This window comes from Girardinichthys multiradiatus, chromosome 12 (genome assembly GCF_021462225.1).
Source record: "Girardinichthys multiradiatus isolate DD_20200921_A chromosome 12, DD_fGirMul_XY1, whole genome shotgun sequence".
Classification (NCBI taxonomy): Eukaryota; Metazoa; Chordata; class Actinopteri; order Cyprinodontiformes; family Goodeidae; genus Girardinichthys; species Girardinichthys multiradiatus.
This window is the reverse complement of record NC_061805.1, coordinates 1,975,209-1,988,999: the sequence shown is the minus strand read 5'-3', so window position 1 is coordinate 1,988,999 and position 13,791 is coordinate 1,975,209. Positions and strand designations below refer to the sequence as shown.

The following is a 13,791-nucleotide window of genomic DNA, read 5'->3' as shown; positions in this document are numbered from 1 at the left end:
TACGATTAATTGGAATGTATGAACCTGACTTTTGTGAAGTGCCTTGAGACAATGTGTTGTGAATCGGTGCTATATAAATAAACTGAATTGAATTGAATAAAACTGGATGTAGTTTAATATATGGAGAGATTTTCAGCATTACCCGGAGCCTTGTGAGAAACAGAATCTACCAAAGTCCTGACCTAAAAATCTGATAGTTAACCACAAGAATCCCAATAAGAAAACCTTGCTGCTATCGACAGCAAGATAACTTTGGTGTCAGATAATTATTTTCTTTCCCACCATCGCTGCAGCTTTATTAGAATTTCCAGCTGTGTTTTACTGCTGTCCTTTTAATAAAATAATGGAATTACATCATTAAACATTATCACGTACATTTAGAAATTAGACAAGGTTATAAAAATCCAAATAGGATGTATTCATGTGTCAACAGTAGCACTTTGACACTAATATATATATATAATAGCATATAGTACCAAATGAAGATGTGAAGAGAATTGACAGAACAGTAAGAATAACATTTAAGTGAACTTTAAACAATAATTGTTTGCAATGAAATCCTTGGCTTGTAATTTAAAACTAAAATGTATTTCCGGCTAGTTTTCTTAATGTTTTTATTTGGGCTGTTTACAGTTCCTCATTCTGGCTGCAAAGACGAGTCTCTAAGTTGCCTCGGTTGTTCATAAGCCAACAGCCCCTTTCATAAGACCATTCTTCATTAGCATAGAAGAGCTAATTGCTGCTCTGGCTTCATTGCCTTGTAAAAATAACATGTCTGGGCTTTTTCTTTGTTAATAGAGAGTTAGTTTTTGAAACCGAAGCAAGTACCATTAGAAACTGAGTTCTGCAAAAACAAACAACCTATACCTATACATTATATACAGGTCCTTCTCAAAATATTAGCATATTGTGATAAAGTTCATTATTTTCCATAATGTCATGATGAAAATTTAACATTCATATATTTTAGATTCATTCCACACTAACTGAAATATTTCAGGTCTTTTATTGTCTTAATACGGATGATTTTGGCATACAGCTCATGAAAACCCAAAATTCCTATCTCACAAAATTAGCATATTTCATCCGACCAATAAAAAAAGTGTTTTTAATACAAAAAACGTAAACCTTCAAATAATCGTGTACAGTTATGCACTCAATACTTGGTCGGGAATCCTTTGGCAGAAATGACTGCTTCAATGCGGTGTGGCATGGAGGCAATCAGCCTGTGGCACTGCTGAGGTCTTATGGAGGCCCAGGATGCTTCGATAGCGGCCTTTAGCTCATCCAGAGTGTTGGGTCTTGAGTCTCTCAACGTTCTCTTCACAATATCCCACAGATTCTCTATGGGGTTCAGGTCAGGAGAGTTGGCAGGCCAATTGAGCACAGTGATACCATGGTCAGTAAACCATTTACCAGTGGTTTTGGCACTGTGAGCAGGTGCCAGGTCGTGCTGAAAAATGAAATCTTCATCTCCATAAAGCTTTTCAGCAGATGGAAGCATGAAGTGCTCCAAAATCTCCTGATAGCTAGCTGCATTGACCCTGCCCTTGATAAAACACAGTGGACCAACACCAGCAGCTGACACGGCACCCCAGACCATCACTGACTGTGGGTACTTGATACTGGACTTCTGGCATTTTGGCATTTCCTTCTCCCTAGTCTTCCTCCAGACTCTGGCACCTTGATTTCCGAATGACATGCAGAATTTGCTTTCATCCGAAAAAAGTACTTTGGACCACTGAGCAACAGTCCAGTGCTGCTTCTCTGTAGCCCAGGTCTGGGGAATGCGGCACCTGTAGCCCATTTCCAGGACACGCCTGTGCACGGTGGCTCTGGATGTTTCTACTCCAGACTCAGTCCACTGCTTCCGCAGGTCCCCCAAGGTCTGGAATCGGCCCTTCTCCACAATCTTCCTCAGGGTCCGGTCACCTCTTCTCGTTGTGCAGCGTTTTCTGCCACACTTTTTCCTTCCCACAGACTTCCCACTGAGGTGCCTTGATACAACACTCTGGGAACAGCCTATTTGTTCAGAAATGTCTTTCTATGTCTTACCCTCTTGCTTGAGGGTGTCAATAGTGGCCTTCTGGACAGCAGTCAGGTCGGCAGTCTTACCCATGATTGGGGTTTTGAGTGATGAACCAGGCTGGGAGTTTTAAAGGCCTCAGGAATCTTTTGCAGGTGTTTAGAGTTAACTTGTTGATTCAGATGATTAGGTTCATAGCTCGTTTAGAGACCCTTTTAATGATATGCTAATTTTGTGAGATAGGAATTTTGGGTTTTCATGAGCTGTATGCCAAAATCATCCGTATTAAGACAATAAAAGACCTGAAATATTTCAGTTAGTGTGCAATGAATCTAAAATATATGAATGTTAAATTTTCATCATGACATTATGGAAAATAATGAACTTTATCACAATATGCTAATATTTTGAGAAGGACCTGTACAGTAGCTTTTGTTCATCTTAGGACTAATCATAAAAATTGCTACATAAAAATACAGAGGTTTGACAATGAATTCATCTTGGGAATGACATATACAAGTCCTGCACAGTGGTCAGAGGGATTTTAAGCCATTCTTCTTGCAGGATAGTGGCCAGGTCACTACGTGATACTGGTGGAGGAAAACGTTTCCTGACTTGCTCCTCCAAAACACCCCAAAGTGGCTCAATAATATTTAGATCTGGTGACTGTGCAGGCCATGGGAGATGTTCAACTTCACTTTCATGTTCATCAAACCAATCTTTCACCAGTCTTGCTGTGTGTATTGGTGCATTGTCATCCTGATACACGGCACCGCCTTCAGGATACAATGTTTCAACCATTGGATGCACATGGTCCTCAAGAATGGTTCTGTAGTCCTTGGCAGTGACGCGCCCATCTAGCACAAGTATTGGGCCAAGGGAATGCCATGATATGGCAGCCCAAATCATCACTGATCCACCTCCATGCTTCACTCTGGGCATGCAACAGTCTGGGTGGTACGCTTCTTTGGGGCTTCTCCACACCGTAACTCTCCTGGATGTGGGGAAAACAGTAAAGGTGGACTCATCAGAGAACAATACATGTTTCACATTGTCCACAGCCCAAGATTTGCGCTCCTTGCACCATTGAAACCAACGTTTGGCATTGGCATGAGTGACCAAAGGTTTGGCTATAGCAGCCCGGCCGTGTATATTGACCCTGTGGAGCTCCCGACGGACAGTTCTGGTGGAAACAGGAGAGTTGAGGTGCACATTTAATTCTGCCGTGATTTGGGCAGCCGTGGTTTTATGTTTTTTGGATACAATCCGGGTTAGCACCCGAACATCCCTTTCAGACAGCTTCCTCTTGCGTCCACAGTTAATCCTGTTGGATGTGGTTCGTCCTTCTTGGTGGTATGCTGACATTACCCTGGATACCGTGGCTCTTGATACATCACAAAGACTTGCTGTCTTGGTCACAGATGCGCCAGCAAGACGTGCACCAACAATTTGTCCTCTTTTGAACTCTGATATGTCACCCATAATGTTGTGTGCATTTCAATATTTTGAGCAAAACTGTGCTCTTACCCTGCTAATTGAACCTTCACACTCTGCTCTTACTGGTGCAATGTGCAATCAATGAAGACTGGCTACCAGGCTGGTCCAATTTAGCCATGAAACCTCCCACACTAAATGACAGGTGTTTCAGTTTCATTGTCCAACCCCTGTATCTGCAGATCAAAATAAACTAAAACCAACAATACTTAATCAAGTTGCATGCATTTCCATAATATTTACTAGAATTGCCTTTTAAACAGAATGACTTGGACACATCCTATAATGAGAAATGCTTGCAGAGCATGCAACCCAGATCACATCACAGCAAAGGGAGATGTATATAACTGTATATATCTACTTCCAGCAGTCCTGGCTATTTACACATTTGGGCTCTGTGATTTGTGGATCACAGGCATACCAGCACTAGGTCATCTAAACCCCCTACCATGGATTGATATGGATTGGTTGTTGCATATTACACGCGAAGCCATGAGGATCACATCAGAATCCTGGCTTCAAACTTTCTATTGTTTAGCAGCCTGTGTGTGCCACCTGCTGTCATCATATTTTGAAGTTTTTAAAGTTTTGTTGTTTGGAAATCTGGATGTACTGAAATAAACTACATAGCCACAGTGAAGGTTTGGAGTTACCAAATAAATCTACCACATTAAAAGGTCACAAAATTTAGCTTTGTGGAAGTGTGAACTCAGGTGTTGTATTTAAAGACATGAATCCAGTCATCGCTTCTCACTTTCTTACCAAATTTAAATTTAGGAAGTGATTTTTCAGGGTTGAAAAATGTGGTGACCAATTTTTGGAAATTGTTTTGTTCATATCATAAAAAAATAAACATAAAACATGAAAACTATACAATATAATGGTTGATATATCAATTTTGCTTTAGCTTATATGATGAGGTGTTTTTCTGTTTGGATCCATGATAGTCTTCCAGTGATCCACAGCAATGTTCAACCCCTCCTGAAAGAGGGGAGCTATGTTTAGACAGTGTGCACCCCTAAAGAATAGAAACTGCGCCTGGACACACACACACACACTGTTGCCATCCACTTCTGGTTTAATCCTGGCTGGGTGTTTCACTGCCCTTATTATTAGAGTTGGTATAGGATAATTTTACATTGGTTGGTTTTAAGCATAGCTTATTGTCCTGTTGGAACACCTTCTGTGTCCAACTATCCATTTGTTGACTTGGGAAATGGTTCAAAAACTTCCTCCTTCCACCAAATTTGTGAGCTACATCAGAACCACGGTCAGCTAAACAGACTGTTAGCATGAAGTTACCACCATAATGCTTGACAGTTATTAGTGCTTTTTAGATTCAGAGGCTTCACCTTGACTCTTCTCATCATTGTTCATTTAATGTACTGAACAGGAACCATCTAAAGTAGCAGTAATCACAAAGGAAAATTTGCTTTAGATCAGATTATATTGTAGCTCTAAGAGCCTCTGTCCAACCTTTATTAATACATAAGACGTAATAATATCAATAAATAGTATAATATTTTGGTTTTACCAGGAGTCATAATTTCTCCTATTTAATAAGGCCCTATTGAGGCTCTGTTTTAGATTTGAATATTGTCATGATTATTTATGTCTGTAATTCTGAAAATAATAAACTAGAGAGAAAACTGATATCCAGCTGTTATTACATTGGTATGAAGACATCTATAATCCAAGATCATACATCCCACCCAGATTAGCGGTTGGTTTTGAATTCCCTGTGGTGACTGTGCAGGCCTGGATGTTTGTGTTGCATGTCTCTATTTTGACCCTGTAGTGCACTGGTTAATTGTGCTGCCATCTTTGTTCCAATGAATATCAGTCATCGCTTCAAGCCACTCATGACCCTGAACATTTGAACTTTTGGTTTGATATGTAAACAAACTCAAATCCTTTTTAATTTAATGTGTTCTCTTGAATTGCTCTGTTACTCTGGCCCATTAAAACCAGAGTATTCTCATTTCATGTCGGTGGATCATAACCAGTAAAGCAGCAAAACGCAAATAAATAAACACGACCAAGAAACAAAAAATGAGGAGACAAATCATTGAAACTGCATTTGAACTCAAACTGCCTGTTTATCAATTGATCAAAAGTTTAAAACCTTTGATTTAAAATGTCAAAATCTGCACATTATTCTGGCCTTCATGTCATTTTCTGTCAGACATTCCCACTCTTATGAAGCCCTGATTACAAATGCAAAAAGTCTTTCTGTGTTAGAACATGGCAGGGTTGTTGCTGCACAAACAAGGCCTCTCACTATACTCCATTGCTGCCAAAGTTGGACACAATTAGGCAGTCTTTTAAAATATTTTTTTGATCCTGAGCGTTATTGCAGCCCAATAACCATAAGAGGGCATCTGTGAAAAAAGGGCTTAAAAACAGTAAATGACTTTAAAGGCTATACATCTTCCTAGGTCACAAATCCACCACTTTGGATTTTGCAAGGGAGCATTAAAATATGGAAGAAAGTTTTACTTTGTGATGAGCAATAGCTGGATTTTGACGTTCCTGATTGTTTCCAGTGTTACTAGCAAGACAAAGAGATTCCACTGGAGAAGTTTCTATGCGTCACAGCGAATGAGGCTTCATTGTGATCTGGGAGCCTTTTTCTTCAATCAATAGAGCTTCACGTTGTGCGGGGAAATCGATCTGCAGCAGGCTATGTGGAGATTACTTCAAATTATTGAAGTAATCAACAAGAACAAGGGGGATTTTCACTACTGACCCTTTAACTTTTGGTCTCAGGGTGTTTGACTTTCAAAGCAGTTTTCAATCATTTGAGGACTCTTCCTTCACTCTTTTTTTTGTTTCTTGCTCCTATTTCTTCTTTAGGCAAGTTCAGCCTACAACCTGGTTATGATCCCCCAAGATTTAAGATTTTAATCAGAAGTGTACAAAATACTAAAGCACCACCCTGCTTTTTGCCCACAGGTGTCGGAACCTAGAACATGCCTGAGATGATTACCGTTGGGGTTTTCTCAACACTGCTAAATATCAGCAATTCCTCCGTTCATTGTCAGGGAGAGAACCAGCATGTTGCTCTCACGGTCTTCCTGTGCCTGGTCTTCTTTATTGGCTTCCTCCTAAATATATTCAGCCTGTGGGTGTTCTGCTGCCGTTTTCCATGCTGGACGTCTGGAACCACTCTGCAGTTCCACCTGGGCCTGAGTGACGCCATCGCCACACCTGTTACCCCCATGATGGCTGTGTACTTTGCTGTGGGTAACGACTGGCCATTTGGCCAGTTCCTGTGTCAGGTCAAGATCGCCCTGTTGAGCTCGCATTTTTATGGCAGCACCATATTTCTTACTCTCATCAGTATCCATCGTTACGCTACTGTTGTACACTTCAACAGAAGCTGCTGCATCAAACAAAAGGTTTTTGTTCGGAAACTTTGTGCATGTGTGTGGTGTGTGCTGGTGATCCTGGCTCTGATCTATGCTATCCTGCTGCCTACCAGCAAAGAGAAGGGTAATAGTCAATGTCTCTCCATCCATCAGAACAATCTGACCAATTCCTACTTTATCATTAATTTCATCCTGTTTATCTTTGGATTTCTGCTTCCTTTCTCTGTGTCTGCTATTTGCTATGGCCGTTTGGCAAACAAGTTGACTAACCTCAACATCAGCACATCCAAAGGTCTGAAAGTTAAGCTGAAATCTCAGAGGATGATAGGCATATGTCTGTTTATATTTGGTGTGTGCTTCCTGCCACTGAATGTGATACGAACTCTGGGAGTTGTGTTGAAAAAATTCTACCCACTAAAATGCAGTGTTCTCCAGCACATCGAGACAGCGTATTACGCCACCTGGGTTTTAGCAGGCGTGAACAGTTGTCTGGACCCTGTGCTATACTGTTTTGGTTCTCAGAATTTTCGAGAGGCATTTAAGTCTTTCCGGACTGGTAAGATGGATGCTCCAAACAGACAGAACAGAAGTGATTCAGAAATGACTGCAAATCTGTAACCTAGAGGGTTATTGGTTGATTTGAGCCAGGTAAACCAAAGCATACTTAGAAACATCATCTATGCAACCTGAATAATTATTGGAATGGACCTGATGGGGACTGATGTAGGTTTTACTGGCATGCACAAAAAAGCGGGCAAGTTAGCAAGCTGTATCATTTCTTTCATTATGTAGTTGTAGTAGTATTTCCTTTCCTATTATTTCAGTATTAGATTATTAACCAAAACTACTGGATTGTGTTCATCTTTATTTTTTTATTAATCATGTTGTAAATTCAAAAACAATGCAGATTCATAAATTTACATAAAATTTATATCACAGGAGCAAATGTGTACATGACTCTGTAATGAAATAAATTGCAAAGATTTTTAAAGTAATCCTTGTCTATGTGGTTCTGTTAACTATTGGTGGGATTGATGGGTTTTTTCACTGGGTCCCTTTTGATGGTTCAGGGACCATAGTAGTCCATGCATTCAACTTTCTTATGTTTCATCCACTATATCTACTATAGACACATAAATCTGCACATTTATTGACTGTGGGAGGAAGCTGGAATATGAAGAGAGAACTCATGCATGAACAGGGAGAACAAGTAAAGTATGAAATACTTTCTTGATGCAGGACAGCGTGATGCAGGATGTTTGTTTTCCTGTTTATTATATTTGCAGTAGAAAAGACATGGCAAGTGCAGCAAAGTGTCAGAATGAGAACCCTTACTTAAACACCAACATACAGGTACATCTAAAAAAATTCAATATAGTGTAAAAGTGCAATATTATTTGCCAGTCATCTCAGAAAGTGAAACCTATATATCATATAGAATCGTTACACATAGAGTGATATATTCCAAGCCTTTGTTTCTTGTAATAAACAATGTTTCTTGTTTCTTGATGATTATGGCTTACAGGTAAAGAAAACCTAAAATTCTGAGCCTCAAAAGATTAGAATACTGTAAAAAGGTTCATTATTGAACGCTCTTACTGTCACACCCTAATCAGCTAATTAACTCAAAACACCTGCAAAGGTTTCCTGAGCCTTTAAAAGGGTATCTCACTTGGGGTCATAGGGTACACAATAATGGGGAAGATTGCTGAATGGACAGATGTCCAGAAGACCGTCATTGACACCCTTCACTAGGAGGGTAAGCCACAAAAGGAATTGAAGAAGCTGGTTGTTCACAGAGTTCTGTATTCAAACATATTAACAGAAAACTGAGTGGAAGGAAGAAGTGTGGTAGAAAAAAGTGCACCAGCAACATGGAGAACCGCAGCCTTGAGAGGATTGTAAAGTGAAATCCACTGAAGAATTTGGGGGAGCTTCACAAGGAGTGGTCTGAGGCTGGGGTCGGTGCATCAAGAGCTACCACACACAGATTAATACTAGACATGGGCTACAAATGTCACATTCCTTGTGTCAAGCAACTCCTGAACCAGAGACAAAGTCAGAAGCATCTTACCTGGGCTAAGGAGAAAATGAACTCGACTGTTGTTCAGTGGTCCAAAGTCCTGTTTTCAGATGAAGTCCACAGTCAACACAGCCATCTACTAGGATATTCTAGAGCACTTTTTATTGGTCTAATGTGATATTCAAAATTTTGAGAGACTGAAGTTTGGGTTTTCTTTACCTGTAAGCCATAATCATCAAAATTACAAGGAATAAAAGCTTGAAATATTTTACTCTATGTTGACAAATCTCTATTAAATAACCATTTCACTTTCTGAAATAGCTGGCAAAAAATATTGCACTTTTATGCAATTTTCTAGTTGTTTGAGATGTACCTGTAATTTCCTGGCAGACAGAAACTAATTGTGACTGTGCTGTACAGTTTGTTTGAAAGAAGGGTCAGAAGCAAGTTTGGAAAACGATGCAACATGAACAGTATGTGTTTAAACGTTTTTTCGCCTCATACGCTTAAAAATGTATATGATCCTAAGGAACGCAAATATAAGGACAACCCTGTTTTTGACTGTTACTACATACAAAATACTTGCGTCATGGGTCTATTCAGGAGATTGTCTAGAGAAAGTCTAGAGCTGTTTTGTAGCCCCATCCCACTCCTGACTGTCAATTCCAAAAATATTATAACCCTTGATGTTAATAATTTGGTTTGTGACAAATGTATGAAGCAATTTCATACAAAGCTAAGAGGACCATCATAGTCTGCAGTTTTGGCCCAAACTTGACTTATTTCCATAATGCAGGGCCATGCTGTATTGTGTCAGAGATATTTCCAGTGATGATGTCATTAACTTTGCTGCAATCCTTTTTGAGGGTGCATGTGAAACAGAAAGTAAAGAGTTAATGGCAGTAATACCACCTTTAGTGGCTCCACCTAGGAGAGAAATACAGCTAAACATAATGTTAACCTCATAGCATCATATTTGCCAAAATATGACTTAGGCAATTATGCTATGAGGCTGATGATATAAACTCTGAGCTAGTAGTATCATCCATGGAAAACAGAGTACATAACAGAGTTTGACACATTAATAGCTTCTTCAACTGTTGCTTCTAGGAGAGGCACAGGGTTAAACACAGAAAGACACAGTCAAGTATTTCATCTGTTGAGTGAGAATGCTTTGCTAGCGCTAAACCTCTAAACAATCTGTGGAAGCTAAAGCTAACCACTAAGGTAACTGTCACTCAGTCACCTTCTATAACTCTTCATGACTGCAATTCAAAACTGCCATCAGCTGTGTCACACAATAATGTCTTGACATGTGTATTGTACATGTAGTAAGCCACTAGCATGCCTAACGGACTCTCCAAGAAATGCCCAAAACAGATAGGAAAAATCTTGTGAATTTTTTTAGGGGCCTTGTGCAGCATTTACAGAGCTGGTCAGGTCCAGGAATTGGTCCAGTGATCGTTAAAAGTTAACGATGCTCAACTAGTAACTGCTTGATTAATGCTGTACCTTTTGACACCTACTTCTGCTCGCTTGAGGGTCTTGGCCTTTGGTCTCTTGCTAATATGCTTGCCATGTGAGTACCACCGTTTGGTGGCTGAGTTTCCCGCCCTCACGGTGCCAACTTTTTCTGCAGCAATAGATAAACATGGTGTGGAGCATTTTATCACTACTGTGGGTCCTACACTACTGTTGCACAGTGATGCCACCTAGATGCCGCAAAGGGGGAGTGGTGGCCTAGTGGTTAGAGCAGGAAGTTTGCCTTGGCATTGTGTACCACTGCAAAAGCCCATTGGCTTACACATGGTTCCCAAGACTGATGGGGCTGCCGGCCCTGTGAGGATTTCAGCACCTTAATAATGCGACCAGTAACAACAGGAACTCAGTCCCTCACATTCATGATTTTTCTGTCCATCTGGCTGGGGGTGGTTGTTTTTTCAAAGGTGTATTTGGTGTTGGGCTAAAATCAGGTTCCTCTCCATCCGCTGGATGTGCCCAAGACCACGGTTAACAATTCTTTTCAGTCTTTTTGAGTGTCTACGGATGCCTTTCAGCCCTGAGGGCTCCTCATGGATTCGGTCTTGTGAGGTATGCTGTTTTTGTTTGAGTATTTGGATGACATATCAGTGGCTAGTCCCTCCATTGTGGAGGACATGTTGCACCTCTGCCAGTTGTTTGTTCAATCCAGTGAGCACTGTGTTGTCGTTAATCTGGCTAAGTATCGGTTAGGTTTGGTCTGTCAGTTGTTGAGTTCTTGGGACATTGTGTGTCACATCAGGGGGCATTTCCCCTACCAGGCAAAGTTGAGGCGTTTTCAGTTAGATAGACTGGCTAAAGCTACACTTTTGCACCACCCATCTTCAATGGCTCCTGCTGCCCTCACAACCAATGTCACTGATTATGCAGTTGGTGCTTTGTGCGAGCAGTGGGTGGATGGTGCCTGGTAGAGCCTCTCACTTTTGGAATGATGAGGTTTCAGGATCATGGTCAGCATGGCAGCAGCAGCACCTTTCTGCTATTTCATAGTTTACTATGGACATTCAGCATGTGGCCAGTAGAAGTAATCTGGTGGATGACTGTCTGTCAAGGGCGCAGGTTACTTCTGTGCTCTATAATATGGACCACCTTGCTATGGCTTCCTGGTGGGTCCACTTTCCCCATCTCAAGGTTTCGTCCATCTCCTGACTATGGTGGGTAGGACTACATGGAGTCGAGAGGTGGTTCCTTTGCCATCAACTACTTCAGCAGATGTTTTTCTGGCTTTCATCTCCTCCTAGGTGTCTCTGTTTGGTGTACCACTGAACCTGACCTCCATCAGGGGTCCCCAGTTTACGTCTGAGTTGTGGACTACTAAGGCCGATAACCTGGGGGTAAAACTCCATCCGCGTACCACTCCAAGCCAATGGCCTTTGCGAGGGGTTCCACTGTACTGTGAAGGCTTCCTTGTGGGCCTCATCGGTGGACAACAGGTATGTTGACCTTGGGTTTTGTTGGTCCTGTGTTCGGCTCATATAGAAGGCCTGTGGTCTTCTATGGCCGAGTTTGTCCTGGGGCAGCCTTTTGAGGGTGCCAGGGGAATTTCCTCCTGGTGCGTCTGGTTTGGTTTGCTAAAAAGAGGAACAGGGCAGTTCTCCTGTGAGATTATCTTTTTTGGCAGCTCATAACTGCCTTCCACATCTGTTTATATCTAAGAATCTAATGCCTACCCAGTATGTTTTTATCTACTATGACGCACACCAATCCCCACTCCAACCTGCTTATAATGGTTTGTTTCACGTTCTGGAGGTGGGGCCAAAAGATTTTATGGTGGTGTTGGTGTAATGTCTGTTCATGTGTTTTGGTTGCCTTAATTATGGTCTTTTGGCTTCATTCATGTCTCGTTGATCCTGCCTTGATGTATTTCGCCTGGTTTCTTAATTACATGTCCCCTATTTAATCATCTTGGTTCCCTCCCTTCTTTGCTAGTTTGTGTCGACTCCTGTCAGCATACCATATGTCTTGTCTCGAACTTTGAAACTTTGACCTTGGCCTTGTTTTTTTGGAACTACACCTTTGGATCACTGACTATTTTTGTGTTCTTTTCTCTGTAACTTAAGACCGAGTTTGTACATTGGGTTCGGTCCTGCCCCTTGACAGTACAAACTAGCCAAAATGAATCCAACAGACTCGGACCCTATGCAGCATGCTATTAGGCATCAGGCGCACAACATACAGGTACAGGAAAGAGCCATTGTGTCCTTGCAACGAGACGTTAAATCCCTGGCGAATCAACAAGCTGATTTACAGGCTTATTTGAACTACCAGTTTATCCAAATGGTGGCCCAGATTCAGGCCATGCATACCGCCTTTACTTCTGAACCTGCAACCGCCCCTGCTGCTGTGACTTCTGATCCTTCTGCTGCAATGACTACTGCTCCTACAGCATCAGCTGACCTGTGTACCTCACTCCCACATTTGTCTCCACCAGTGCACTTCTCTGGAGAATCAGGAGACTGTAGAGCCTTTCTCACTGTCTGGAAGAGCGGAAGCCTGGGCTACTGCTGAATGGAACTGCGACGCTGCCATCTGCAACTCCTTCGCCCTGTTCAAGACCGCGTTTGAGCATATTTTCAAACATGTTTCTTCTGGCTGGGAGTCGGCTAGGGCCTTGGTTAATCTCCACCAGGGTCGAAGAAGTGTGGCCGATTATTCCACTGATTTCTGCACCCTCGCTGCTGGTAGCCAATGGAATGATGCGGCACTCCAGGACACCTTCCTGCTTGGATTGTGTAACCAGATGCAGGATCAGCTGGCGCCCCTCGATTTGCCTGTAGGCCTACACTCTCTCGTCGCATTCTCTCGTTGCCATTAAGATTGATTAGAGGTTTACCGAAAGTGAAAGGCTAAGGGACCCACTTCGTCTCCCAGGCATCGACGATTACTCCCGTTGTCCGCTGCTTCTCTGGAGACGCCGTCTTCTTCTGCTTCTTCTGGGTTTCCTGCAACCACTCAGGAAGAACCGATGCAGCTGGGTTGAGTCCGTCTATCAATTGAAGAGCAACGGCGCCGCCTGATGGAGGGACTGTTTTTACTGCGGACAGCATGGTCATCTCCGAGCTTGCTGCTCAGTAAAAGGACAGGCTCATCAGTAGACAAGAGGACTCTGGTGAGCCAAGCCATTGTTAATAATATTCCCTTTCGAGTCATGCCTACTGTTTTGTTTACTTCTGCCTATGCTTCTTGTTCTCAGGTGGTGTTGGTGGACTCTGGAGCAGATGCCAACATAATGCACTCTAGTTTTGCCAAGCGGTTGAGGTTACTGACTGCGCCTCTTCCCCAACCTCTTGAAGCCACCACCTTGGATAGGAAGCTCCTGTGGAGAGTGTTGGAAAATA

At 42.0% G+C, this 13,791-nt stretch overlaps 1 protein-coding gene across 1 annotated transcript; it reads left to right on the top strand.

Annotated features, from left to right (window-relative positions):
- Positions 1-6,480: 6,480 nt before the first annotated feature.
- On the top strand, positions 6,481-7,873 carry LOC124877317 (P2Y purinoceptor 2). The gene has a single exon (XM_047380420.1). It carries the CDS (start codon positions 6,493-6,495, stop codon positions 7,507-7,509), a length of 1,017 nt encoding a protein of 338 aa, XP_047236376.1. The 5' UTR covers positions 6,481-6,492; the 3' UTR covers positions 7,510-7,873.
- The last annotated feature ends 5,918 nt before the right edge of the window (positions 7,874-13,791 follow it).

Excerpts from the sequence above, each read along its gene's own strand:
- LOC124877317 (XM_047380420.1), top strand. The coding sequence starts at position 6,493 with ATGCCTGAGATGATTACCGTTGGGGTTTTCTCAACACTGCTAAATATC.